Source organism: Triturus cristatus, chromosome 6, assembly GCF_964204655.1.
Source record: "Triturus cristatus chromosome 6, aTriCri1.1, whole genome shotgun sequence".
Taxonomy (NCBI): Eukaryota; Metazoa; Chordata; class Amphibia; order Caudata; family Salamandridae; genus Triturus; species Triturus cristatus.
The window spans coordinates 1,695,305,966-1,695,319,763 of record NC_140589.1 but is presented as its reverse complement, the minus strand read 5'-3'; the positions used below and the strand labels follow the sequence as shown (position 1 = coordinate 1,695,319,763).

Genomic DNA, 13,798 nt, shown 5'->3' with positions numbered 1-13,798 from the left:
CAACGTGGGAGAGCTAAGAAAATAATTTCTGTGGAATGCTGATGCAGGGGTAATTCAAAAGGTGAGGAATACACAGGCAGGTGTATCCATCAGAATGATTTCCCAGACTGTAGCAGGTCACTGGTATTGACTGGGCTGGTGAAGAGGTCATAGAACTGAGACTACTGCAGGCATACCATGGCAAGCAAGACCAAAAGCAATCCAAACTGTTGCTTGACCCTAGAAAGCTGGCAAAAATGGCAAATAATTTAACTATAGAGATGCATTCACCACAGGGAAACTTTAGCACAGAACAAGATTGTGATGTCTGTACACTGGAGATCGACATGTGATAGTCTCTATACAATTGATGACAAATCTTACTAGACCTAAACACTTGAAGTAAAGACTAGATAAACAGGAAGAACAACTCTACATGGCAGAGCATCATATGCTCAAATCCCAACACATGAAGGGAAAACCTCCAAAAAAGGAAAGGGTGCTGTAAGTGAAAAGGGACAAAAAAGAATATTTGGAAGCACAACTTAAATGCAACAACATTCACATTGTCAAGGTTTCTGAAACTACCAACAATGGGAAAGGGAGATATTTATAGAAGGCACCTGGTAGATGTGTTTAAAAAAGATATATCTATATATTCACTGAAAAAACCATAGGTTTCACACACGTTATAGTTAGGAATTAGCATTTAAAAAACCTTGCAAATTCACTGAAAAAACCATAGGTTTCACACAAGTTATAGTTAGCTGTACATTTCACTCGTAAAAAACCAATGAAATTCCACGTTATAGTTAGTGCAGGCAACTATAACTCACACGACCGCAATCCTCTGCTAATGACATATGTGTCTTTATGAAAAAAAAATATTTGTAATATATGTATAGCTAAAATTTAATGGAAGAAGACATGGGCAAATAAGTGTCTAAATACAGTATTAGCATCAGCAGAGGATTGCGGTCGCGTGAGTTATAGTTGCCTGCACTAACTATAACGTGGAATTTCATTGGTTTTTTACGAGTGAAATGTACAGCTAACTATAACTTGTGTGAAACCTATGGTTTTTTCAGTGAATTTGCAAGGTTTTTTAAATGCTAATTCCTAACTATAACGTGTGTGAAACCTATGGTTTTTTCAGTGAATTTGTACGGTTTTTTAAATGCTAAGTTACTTTACGACGTTCGTGCCGTGCGCGCCCACTTCACGCAGTTCGTTCCGTGCACGCACGGTGCGCGAGCACACGGTGCGCTTTGCGCACCGCTCGCCCACTTAACGCAGTTAGTGCCGTGCATGCACGGTGGGCACGCGGTGCGCTACGCGCACCGCGTGCCCACGTTACGCTGGATGGGCCATGTACGCACGATGCCCTCCGCGCACCGTCCGCACACGGAGGACATATTATGAGCTTCGTTGGGAAAGGTTTTCGATTAAATGTTCAGTAGATAAATATGCCATGCACAAAAGGTGCTCTGCGGGCACCTTTTGCACACGGGGGGGGGGGGGGGCGGGGGGGGGGGGGGAGAATGGGGGATATATGAATTTTTTTATTTTATTTAATTGTTCACCGTACGCGTACGGTAAGCGTATTCGGCGTTTTTAAAAAAAAAAAATTATTATTTTTTGGCTTTGGATGGCCTTCTGGCACACCATAACCAAGGCTAGGTGGTTAGGAGCTGTCTAGCCTGCCCCCTTTTTATGATATCCAACTTTGTTTTTCCTCCCCCCTCAGAGTGCGAGAGAGAAAATGGCGGCCGACACTTCCTGTTTTCGACCGATTCGAATGTTTACTAAGATCTATCAGCCAATCAGAATCACGCTCGCGCACGGCACCGTACGCGTACGGTAAGCTTACGGTGCGCGCTCGGAGCGCGCTTACAGATATATATATTGATTTAAATGCTATTTTCTCAGGAACTACTGAACAGATTTACACCAGACCTACAAAAGGCACTTCCTTGACCTGAGGACTACCTCTCTGCCAAATTACAAGTAATTCTGTTCAGCCGTTCGGGCTGTAGCTGTGTCTAAAGGTCCTATGGAAAAATGCATGGGGAAAACGCGTTTTGGGACCCCCCTTTTTTCTCAGCCCCCGCTTGACGAATCCCCCCCGAGACTTTAAGGGTAGGAGCGGAGCGTAGCGCCCCATTAGTTTTGAAAATTTCGCGAGGATTCGTCGACCGGCGCCAAAGTTATTCCAAATAGAATGTTGCGGATTTCCTATGGAAACAGGGTCCTAACTATAACTACCTACTGGCGACCGCCAGTAGGTGATGTGATGTGATGTGATATATATATATATATAGACATTGAACAAAGACCTGGCATTATTCTCTGTGTCTGATTTAAGTTGCATATGCCGACACTACCAGGGGTGCACGTTCTGTTTATCTCACTGCCTTGCTGAATGTTGCAGCTTCTATGGGGCTTCCTGCTGGGTGGCACTAGCGCATGTGGTCACACAATCTTGCTGGAGTAAGACTCTTCACTTGTGGAAACAGACCAGCAGAGGGCCCTAGCAATTGTTGCTGTGGAACTGACAGTATTGTTGTGGTCTATAGAGCCCACTGGCGAAACAGATCATGTAGCTTCATTAAACTTAACACCTGAGGGGAAAGCATAATGCTTACCCGTCACAAAAAGAATTAATTTTTGGTTCCTACATGCATGCAGGCTGGCCCATTCACCTGAGGCCATATTACAAATAGGGCGCATTGTCCCTGTTTGTGCCAAAGTGCACCTTCAAACTAGCATGCTGGGCAGAAACGGTGACAGTGTGCCCTATTACTTATAAGGCAATGTCCTAAGGCAGCGCATTAGTGAATGACATAGCGGCTGCTTGATACAAGTGCTCTGTTTTTAACTGTGCAGATGGCACTGTTATGCACTTCAAAGAGAAGATAGCTATCCCCTTTCAGGCGGGTGCAGTAAGCCACTGCACCCACCTGTAGAGCGATGTCTATGGGTTTAAACGGGCGCCCACCAAAAGGCTGTTATCAGGGAAGCACACTGACTGTATGCATACCTTTTGTGGAGCAGTCAGTGCACCTCCTGGGCCTCCGCTCCCACATCCATAATACAGAACAGAGTGGTTCCCTCACTTGTCTGGGGTCATATCCCCATGCAATATGCAAATTATGGAACGTTCTCTTAAAATAGCGCCGGCGCTGTATATGTGCAGGAGCTATCTGTATTTTAGGAGTCTATTTGTTCTTTGTATACACACCCAACTGTGTAATCTGTTTCAGTGAATTAATTTGCCCCTTCTTCCACATTCCACATTTAATACAAGTGCACCATAGTGCACCCTAACATTTAAGTGCCATTGTTCATCTTTCCCTACTTCTCTCATTGTACTTTGCTACTCTATATAAGCTTTCTCTGCACTTTAGTGTAATAGCCTGAAATTTATTTTAAGTTTAGAGCAAAAATGCAGATACATTAACATATATGAAGGTGCTTACGTCCTCATTGTCGGTGCAAATTATCGAACGTGCACTTAGATCCAGACATTGAAGCTCGAATCTTGCAGTTTCTAGCTGCAGCGACAAGAATTCAGTCTGCCGTTTCTCTGCTGCCAGCTTAGCCTCCATCTCACTTGTCAGATTCTTTAGAGTTTGCTGCCATTTGTCCTTTTCGCATAAATACTGTTTTCTGAGGGACACCATCTGCATTCTACTAGATTCTATTGCTTGCTTTAATTCATGCAAATCTTCAGTTTTTGTGGATTCATATACTGGAAAATGTTCTTGTATTTTGTTGAGCGATTTCTCAAATATTTGACAACATGAGTCAAGTGTCTTCATTTTGACTCCCAGGTCTGCCTCCGATTGTGGGAAAATGTTTTCATCGATTAAGAAGTTAACCACAGAATTGGAGGTTGCCTCCTTCAACATATCTCGATTTTCAAACAATTTGTTTTTGCCTTCAGTATCTTCATAAGATTCACTCCCAGGCACATTTAAAAGCACATATTTTTCAGGTATCGGCTCATTTCCAATCACATCCAAATCCTGCTGGGTCAGCGTTTGCTCAAGCTCACTATCCTCTAAAACTATTTTACCAGTTAATAACAACCCCTCTGTTTTTGTGACTTGTTCATTGCAACTTTCAGTGGAAGAAACTTTATGATCAAAACTCATCCGAAGAAGTTCGAGCTGAGCCTGAATTGTATTCAACTCAGAGTCTTTTTCTTTCAATGAATTGTTCAGCTCCTGTGTACCACTAGAGTTTTCAAAATCTACCATGTTTTCTGTCAGCTGTTCCCTTTGGATATTAATATATTCTGAAAGCTTTTGGTTTTGTTGAATTAATTGTGCTTGTTCAGCCTTACAATCTTTAATCTCTTTTCTTAAACGGTCTATTTCTTTTGAAGATGTACTGTGAATATGTGTAATTTCCGTCTGATTTTGGTGCACCAAAGGTTTTAGCGTTTCAAGTTCTTTTTGTAATTTAATATTGTCATTCTCAAGGGAGAAGCATTTAGATATAGACTCTTCATAATGATCATTAAGCATTTTATTACGCTGTTCCAAATTCAATTTACTTTGCTGGAAATTATTAGCTTGCTCATTTAGTAAAGCTTCTAAACAAACTTTACTCTCTTCCATTGAGGTGCAATTTTTTTGGAGAAGCACATTCTCCTGCTCTGCTTTTTCGCATCTATCCAAAAGTGCTTGTCTTGTATCCTGATACACATTAAATAATTCATAGATGGTTTTCACCTTTTCACTTACACAATTTGCAAAATAAAGATTTGTTTCCACCGGATTATTTTTTTCCCAATTTAAGTTGAAGTGCTCTCGGTTTTCACTCTCTGTGGCATACTGCTCAAAGTCTTCCTTATATATACTGTGAGTTTTAGATACATTTTCTTTTTCCAAGCCCCAGGAGTCAAATATAGAATTCATCTCCTCCATTGTTTTGATCATAATTTTGTTGTTGTTTTGCAAACTTTCCATATTTGACTCGTGAATTGCTATTTTCTTTAACAAAGCTGTCAACTGCTTATTCTTGTCCTCGAGAGTCGACTCTGCAAACTTCTGATGTACAAAACCTTCTTCTTGAAGTTTGGTAAAATTTACATTTGTGTCCTGCACAAGACCGTTGTATGTCTTTTCTGCTTCACTGAGGCGTTTTTCTACCTCTGCTTTGTTTTTCAGCAATTCTCCAACTTGGTGCAACAATTCTGAGCTCAACTGTTTTTCAGATTGAAGAGAAACCTCAAGAGATGAAAGTTGCCCTTTCAGGGTGGACGAATCCATATCCTCAATTTGTTTTGCACATTGCATTATTTTCAATGACAGATTTTCCTCTTCTTTTTTGTGTTTTTGGTCTTCATACTCTGCTTTCTGTTGGAGTTCGACAAAGGCTTGTTTCTGATGTTCTACCTCTGCACATTTGTTTTCTACCAACTTGTTGAGATTTAGAATTTTCAGACTTAATGTTTCCTTTTCCAATTCCAGTGACCGAATCATGTCCTTTTGAGTCGTAAGACTTTGTTCCAATACTTCCAATTTGCTTAATAGTTGCTGTCTTTCAAATGTAAGTTGATTGTTCAACTGTTCACGTTCTGATTTCCAATCAAGTAAACTTCGGTTTTCTTTTTTAAGTTCTTCAAATTGTTTCTCTTTTTCACTTATGATATTCTTCAAGTTCTCCGAATGGTCTACCATTTTAATTAGTTTACTTTTAATTTCTTCATTATCCAAATCTTTTTTTATCAGCAGATCTTGAACATAATTTAGCTTGTTTTCCAGATTGCTTGGAGTTTCTTTCAAATGTTCCAAACAGAGAGGATCATCCTCTTTTTTCAACTTCTCCTGGGTAGCCTTCAGTTCGGCCTCTTGCACAAGATTCTTCTCTGAAAAATTAGAAACATGCATGTCCACCAATTAATAAGCCTGTCATACGTAAAAGCATTCAGCAACTTTAGGTAGCATACTGGTAGAATACTAAACAACAATTAAATGTAAAAACAGTTTTACAATGATTGTCATCTTGACAAAGAAACCTGATCATCTACAATGTGTGGGACCTCCAAATCAATAAATCGGCCCGCTATAGCTTTAAACTGTGCTAAACCTTTGAATAGAACAGCCCTAATGCATTTAACATGGATACCAATCAGTACTTCAGTGTTTTCTATAGATTTCTAGGACCAGTCCAAAGATGTTTAAAAGATGAATATGTTTCGTAACTTTGTGGGTTCTAATGAATGGGTTACTTTATATGCAGATTCTTCACGGGTGGCTGTAAGTTAGGCCCTTCCTAAGTGGTAATAGTTCCTGCTAAAGACACAGGCAATGTGCGAACAGGCAGAAGTGATGATGGATAAGTATTGTGCCTTTCCTGCTTCGCCTAGTTCAAAACCTCCCCACAAGTGAAGAGAGTTTAGTGATTTTTGCTCTTTACAGTTAGATTTCTCTTAGCCATTAAGACAGCCTTTGCAAAGCAGGGGAAATGGACTGGAATATCAACCACTATTCTGTGGATTTAGTTTATAAACAGAAACAATGATGGAGACTACCTCAGACCTACCAGTGACCATGCAGGTTGAATATGGACATCTTGCATTCCTCGCTTTGTTCTTTCACATTCACCTGGACCCTAAAAGATGCAAGTCTTTTGTGGTACAAAAATTAGCAAAAAAAAAGCACAGGTATGAGTATTGTAAACCGAGCTAATAAAGAGCCCACTGCTGAGCTGCTAGGAATGTAAAACATTATTTTTCATCATAGTTCTCCTTAAGGTTTGCCACTGTGAGAGCATCCTCAACGGAGGATATGTTCAGCGTTCATGGGCAGGGTGCTTAGCTACACTGCACAGTAAAAACTGAAATTGAAACGTCGTGTCATAAGTGACTAAAACCAGCTGTTTCAATACAATGTTTGGCTATGAAACATGCGAAATGACACCACCACCTGCCTCACAATACATAAGGCAATAGTGTGATAAGTTGTAGTTGCATGAGGTATGAGAGAAATTATACACAGGTTGTTCATGTAGAAGGCAAAGTACTAAGCTTTCATACAATGTTGCTGCTGAAAATGAGGCATGGCAATCATGTATATTCTTATACTGTGTTTGTAGCGAGACAAAACTGTCACTTGCAAAGCTAACAGATATTGCTTCGTAAATGCTGAGTAAGCACCGCTATTAGCTTTGCTGATAGCCGAACTGCTATGTGGAAAAAACACATTTTTATACTTTCAAGATAGCTGCAAACCAAGGTGCGTTGCATTGCTATGTAATGCAATATAGCAGCCACTTTCAAACTATAGAAAACATGTGTTTTCAATACTTTCTCGACAGCTGGTACATTGCTTCTGCTCATCACGCAACCAGACAACCATCTTCGAAGTATAGAGAGGAAAATATTACTGTACATAACCTGTCGTGGTATAGATTCACATTCTTTGCATTCTCCTGCTATATAATTTTGGGCTTGGACTTTGCAGGTTGTTAATCTTTAAAGAAGTCCTCTCGAGTTACAAGGAGTGCTGTGAATCCTCCCTTCGTAGGGAATGCACATGGTCACGGACTCCACTGTTCGATTGTTTTGAGAACAGCGGCTGAGTGTACGAATGGAGTGGCTAGTAGAGAGAAATAGTGACCATGGAAATGGTGTTTCAAATAAAGAATATACTTAATGTAACAGAGATGAGCAAACAAGACATTGATTCTGGGGAGGAGGGTGGGCACATGTGATTCTACAGCAATACAATCTACTAATAGACAGTAATAGGGTAACTTATTCTGCCTGTAGCATGTGTGGCTGTAGATGCACATGCTCTCCATAAACTGCAAAGCAGTACACCCCTAAGCGACGGCTAGTCAGTGGATAATGCAGATGTCTAAAACAGGGTTCTTAATATTGATTGGTTAACCATAGCTTGTTGATGAGCGAGACTATCCAAACAGTAATGTTTAGTTAAGGTGTTTGGAGTTGACCATGTAGATGCTTGGCAGATGTCAGCTATGGGAATAGTCCCTAGAAATGCCATAGTTGCCCCCCTCTTCCTAATAGAATGTGGGGAGGACCCTCTTTGCTTTAAGGGAACACTTTTGGATACATTTAACAATCCATCTAGTGATCGCAACTTTGGATATTGGGTGCCCTTTATGAGGCGTAGCAAAAGTGACAAAAAGCTGTTGAGTTTTGCAAACATTTTTGGTTTTCTCAATGTTGTACATCAGTGCTCTTTGGACATCTAGGGTGTGATATGCACTCTCGGTTACAGAGCCCAAGCGAGCAAAAAAGACTGGTAGTTTAATTGTTAAAGGTTGAAAGGCGAGACCACCTTAACAAAGAATTTTGGGTCCGTTCTGAGGAAAATCCTAACCCAATGGACCAAGATAAAGGGCTCATGCATAGTGAGGGGGTTGCAACTTACATATGCGCATTTGTGAAGGAATTACAAAGGACAGAAATTAATGACTCAAATGAGGGACCCATGAGTCTCGTGAGTACTATGCTAAGGTTCCATAGACAGGCAGATAGCACTCTAGGTGGAATAAGTATTAACGCCTTCCAGCTTTAATGACTGGAATTTTGAAAAGAGAAGGATGCTCTCTATTTTGCTTATATGCAGCAATAGCTGCAAAATATAGGTCTATGGAACACTTCTACCTACAACGTATTTACTGGGATTGTTCAATAGACCTAAAACAAATTACTTCAAAATTAATCGACCTTGCTTTACTACTAGCCAAGCATCACATCACACTTAATTGGAAAACCACTAAAGGGAATCAAATAGCGAAAAGGTGCTACGAACTGATTTGCCGGGGGATATGACACTATTCATCTACTAAAGAATGCTAAGAGTGTGAGGAATTCATTAGGTACAGATCGGCTTTAGGAAGGCCTTCTAGAGGATTTGAGATTGGACGATAATCGCTCAATGGACAATATCTCCCAAATTCATCGGGTACAAGGAATACCTGAAAATGATATTGCCGCAATATATAAATATATAATAGTTCACTGTGCACCTTGACAAACTCAACTCCCTAGGACATAATTAAATAGCTACGTAACCTTCCCCTCGCACCACTACACGACTTCACACTACAGCGGGAGGAAAAACTAACAAGATATGTCATGCATGACCAGGCAAGGGGTGTGTGGTAAAGGAATGTTTGTGTGTAGGAAGATTGCTCTGTATATACTATACCAAAGTAAGGTATAGTGTGCACAGAGTTCAATGGATCCCCAAAGGCTTACAGAGGAAAAAGTAGATAACACCTTACTCTCTATTTGTGGTACTGTGGGCGAGCAGTAAGGCATTATCATAGGATACTGTTAAGCATTTATTGTACACACTCAGGTAAGAAATGACGGCACACACTCAAAGACTGAACTCAGACCAATTATTTGTATAAAAAATATTTCTTTAGTTGTTTTTTTATTTTTAGAACCAAGCGTGACTTGGTAAGGGTAAGTAAAGTTGTACTTTCCAAGACAGGTTGATAAGAATATGCAAGCTGGATGAAATTGACTTTGTTACAGGTTTTTAAAACGTTTAAAGACAGTTGACATTATGATGTAATTACATTGTGATCAAACTGGGTCATTTCCTAGACAAAGGTACGTAAACCACTTTTACATTAAAATACAGTTGTTTGGGTTTTCATACAAACCTCCACACTTACAACAACTTTTTCAGGGGGAAAACAGTGAATGCAATCCTACGGGAGAAAATGTGGCTATCTGTTTGCAGGTAAGCAATCGGTTTTGAGAGTAGAGAGTTTCTGGGGTTAGAACAAGGGTTCCTCCAGGGTCAAAGATGCACTCCACTCAAAGAGCACCCTCAGCTGCACTATGGGGCTGGGTGAAGAGTGCTGAGGCCCAATGTTAGCCAATGAGGCTAGGGTGGCCTTTGGTTAGTGACTGCTCTCAAGCAAACCACTGGGTTGTGGGAGCAAAGCTCCTAGGGTTAAGCTCAGGGCAAAGAGGATCCGATTCAACACACAAGGTGCACCCATAGCGGTACAGGGGCGGCCGGGTGCAGAGTGCTGAATTGGCATTAGGTGCCCTGTTGTTTCCAATGGGAGATCTGCGGTTGGAACAAAGACTGCAGGCTCGGGCAGGTCGGCTTTCTGGAGGCACCCACCTACCGGAGATGTAAGTTGGGATGCAAGGGGTGCCTGGACACCGTCGTTTGGGCCACCCAAGGCCGTGGGGCGTCAGGTGCATGGGTGTCTTTAGGTGTCAGGTTTCCTTACCAGCTCTGGTAGCGGTCGGAGTGACCCTCCAGGAAGAGGCTTCAGGCATTGTCGGGAGGCTTGAGGTAGGTTGGGGATCACCAGATTCCAGGTCAGGTTCGCTGGGGAAACCTCCATGTGGTGTTGGGCACTCGTGCCGTGGGCGCCGGGTGCAGAGTGGTGCAGACTCGCGGATCCTTGCTTGAACCAGAGTTTTTTTCTTGTGCAAGCCCAGTGCTCACGGGAGAGAGTCTTTGAGGGGAAGGAGGTCGAGGTTGGGACAGGCCGGTGGGGCTCGAGCCAAGGCAGTTGGTGCCGTCCTCTTCTTCCTGCAGCACAGCTCTTTGGTCCTTCTTCTGGTTTGTCTGAGGAGGTAAGGCCCCTAAATACTAAATTTAGCAGTGTTGCAGGTAGGTACAGGTCAGGACCAATGGGTCCCTTCCTTGGGGTGGGTGCACCCCCTATTGTGCCACACTCCAGTTGGAGGAGAAATAAGCCTCTATTTGGATGGTGGGGTTCCCTCCTCCCCCTTCAAGATGCCATGGCCTGAGAGGTGGGCTTCGCCTCACCTCCTTCACCTGAGAGGTGGAGTTGGCAAGGATGGGCACACTTCTCCTCCTATCTTGGTTTTCCTGCTGATTCTCCCTCCCAAAGTGGGGGTCAGAACCAGTGGGGGCCAGTTGCCTCAGAGCAGAAAAAAGCAGGGTTGGCTTACAAAAGCTGCAAGCCTTTGAAGCTTCCCCTTCGTGGACCCTGCCCATCCTGGGGAGGGAGGTATGACATCTGCCCAGGATGTGCTTTGTTTCAAGACCCCAAGAGTGGGAGGCTCTCTACCCGGGGGTTCAGAAACATGTCTAGGGGTGGCAACTGGCGAGCAGCCACTCAGCCAGGGCACTAGAGGTAGGTCGTTTTTCAGGGGGCATCTCTAAGATGCCCTCTGAGTGGATTTGTCATTACATTCAACACTGGCATCAGTGTGGGTTTAATGGGCTGAGAAGTTTGATACCAAACTAATCAGTCTTCAGTAAAGCCATCAAGGAGCTGTGGCGTTCGGGGTGCCAAACTTCCAGCCCATGGTTTAAAAATGGCTTTACTGCACTTACAATACCTGTGAATGGCACAGGTACTGTTGGGGCCCATGGCTCATGCCACTGACCCCCACCTCTAGTATAGTGCACACTGGCTTAGGGCTGTAAGGCCAGCTAGAGGGGCGACTGACCTATGTCACAGGCAGCATTTTGGTGGGCAAGGCACACAGGGATGTGTGTCATGTCGACTTGTAGTTTTAGGGTCTCCCTCTGGCACACAGACTGCACTGGCAGTGTGTATGGGTCAAGGGAGGAGTCTCTGAGGGTGGCATAATATATGCTTAAGCCCTCAGAGACTTTCTCTGGCTACAAGGCCCTTGGTACCCCGGTACCTTTTACATGAGACTTGTATGTAGGCCAAAGCAGTGCCAATGTGGGAGCAAATGAACAGTTTTGGGGAAAGAAGACAGGCCCTGGGTACCTGATTAGCAGGAACTAGGGCACACTTAGTCAAGGTGCAAACATCAGGCAAAATGTGGGGGGCAATCATGTAAAAAGGGGCACTTTCATACATTGTGTTTAACGGTTGTATGGATACCTTTAGTTTTGTTGAGGTAAATATCAACATGTCAATGATGCAGCGTAAAGGTTAATACTTGTGTTTAATGCTCAAACCATATAGAGAAGAACCTTATATGTAAATGATAAAACTAGTTACTTACCTGTACACTATGGCTCTCCAGTATTATCTTTCATAGATTCACATGCTTGTATCTTCCCCGTCGTCATGGTGGGAGTCTCACGGTAACAGAATGACCACAGCAGTATTAAAAAAACTGCATAGCAAAATCCCATAGGGAATCATATTATTTGGTAACCAAACCTCATCATTATTTGGTCCAAAACTCAGCCAATCGGCTGCCAGCCCTGTCATCACACTCCCCAGCAGAGCCATCCTACCTCAGATTTCCAGCCCTGAGTGAGAGACCAGGATATATCTAGAGATAAAGATGTTCTACCTGAGAAATGGGGAGGTGGGCGGGCCGCATGTGAATCTATGAAAGATAATACTGGAGAACCATAGTGTACAGTTAAGTAACTAGTTTTTTCTTCAGTATTCAATCTTTCATAGATTCACATGCTTGTATCAGAATAGCAAGCAGTACTTATCTCAAACTGCATTTCCAGGATAGAACCCCAAATAGTAAGTGGGCTCTGCTCCTCTGTGTAGAATATTAGCATACATTACAGTTTTCAAAATATATCAGAAAATAATTAGTTGAGAAGACATATAAACATTTGTAATATGCGAACCAAAACATGTACATGTACATGTACATATATATATATATATATATATACACATATACACACACACACACACACACACACATATCCATATACATTTTAATAAATACCTTATTGAAACAGATGCCGTAGAACCGCCTGTCCCACTGCTGCATCCTTTTTCCATGCTGTGTCTAGACAATAGTGTCTAGTGAAGGTGTGCGTATTTTTCCATGCCGCAGCTCTGGAAATGTTCGGCAACAACACCCCTGCGAAAAGAGCTGTAGAAGTTGCCATCTTTCTTGTGGAGTGCGCATGTACCTTGGCTTGTAAAGGTTTTCCAGCTTTGACATGACACAAGGAGATCGCCGAAGTTATCCACCTTGAAGTACTGGATCTGGAGAGTGCTAAACCTTTCCTGGGGCCGGAAAAGGCTAAGAAAAGCTGATTTGTTTTTCTGAACGATTTTGTCTTATCGATGTAAAATTTCAGACATCGTTTAATGTCTAAAGAGTGTAGAGCTCTTTCTGCAGATGATGAAGGATCTTTAAAAAATGTAGGGAAAACTACCGGTTCATTCAGATGAAAGTTGGAGGGGACCTTAGGAATAAACTTTGGGTTCGTTCTCAGAATAACTCTGTCTTGTCTGAATTGTAGAAATGGTTCTGCAATTGAGAAAGCCTGGATCTCGCTGACCCTTCTTGCTGACGTGAGCGCTAATAATAACGCTATTTTCCATGAGATGAACTGTAAATCCGCCTTATGTATTGGCTCAAATGGCGGTTTCATGAGCTGTGCAAGAACCGTATTAAGCTGCCAAGTAACCACTGGTCTTTGAACTGGGGGGAACATCCTGAAAAGCCCTTTGAGAAATTCTTTAATAACTCTTTGAGACCAAAGAGATGGGTGGTCAGGAACTCTTGTGTACCTTAAAAGAGCGGCCAAATGTACCTTTATAGACATATGAGAAAGTCCAGATTTGGCCAACATTAAAAGATATGGAAGAATTTGATCCGAAGAGACTTGAAAAGGATGTAGACTTTTAGATGCACACCAATGACAAAAACTCTTCCATTTAGCCGAATAGGTTTTATTTGTAGAGATTGCTCGAGATCGTGACAGAATCTCCCGGCATTCCTGAGGAAATTCAAAAGTTGGAACTTATGTTCGTGAGGTTCCATGCTGACAAGTTCAGCGATTTCAAATTTGGATGCAGTATCTGATTATTGTTCATAGTGATTAGATCCTGCACTAATGGAAAGTGTATCCTGGGTGACACT

At 42.2% G+C, this 13,798-nt stretch overlaps 1 protein-coding gene across 3 annotated transcripts in view; it reads right to left on the bottom strand.

The window, feature by feature from the left end:
* CENPF (centromere protein F) overlaps positions 1-13,798 on the bottom strand; it is a 389,482-nt gene that overhangs the window by 207,884 nt on the left and 167,800 nt on the right. For all 3 annotated transcript variants that reach the window (XM_085612916.1, XM_085612917.1, XM_085612918.1), the window contains exon 12: positions 3,459-5,857. In XM_085612916.1, coding sequence (XP_085469042.1) covers positions 3,459-5,857 — 2,399 coding nt within the window. The remainder of the gene's footprint in view (positions 1-3,458; positions 5,858-13,798) is intronic.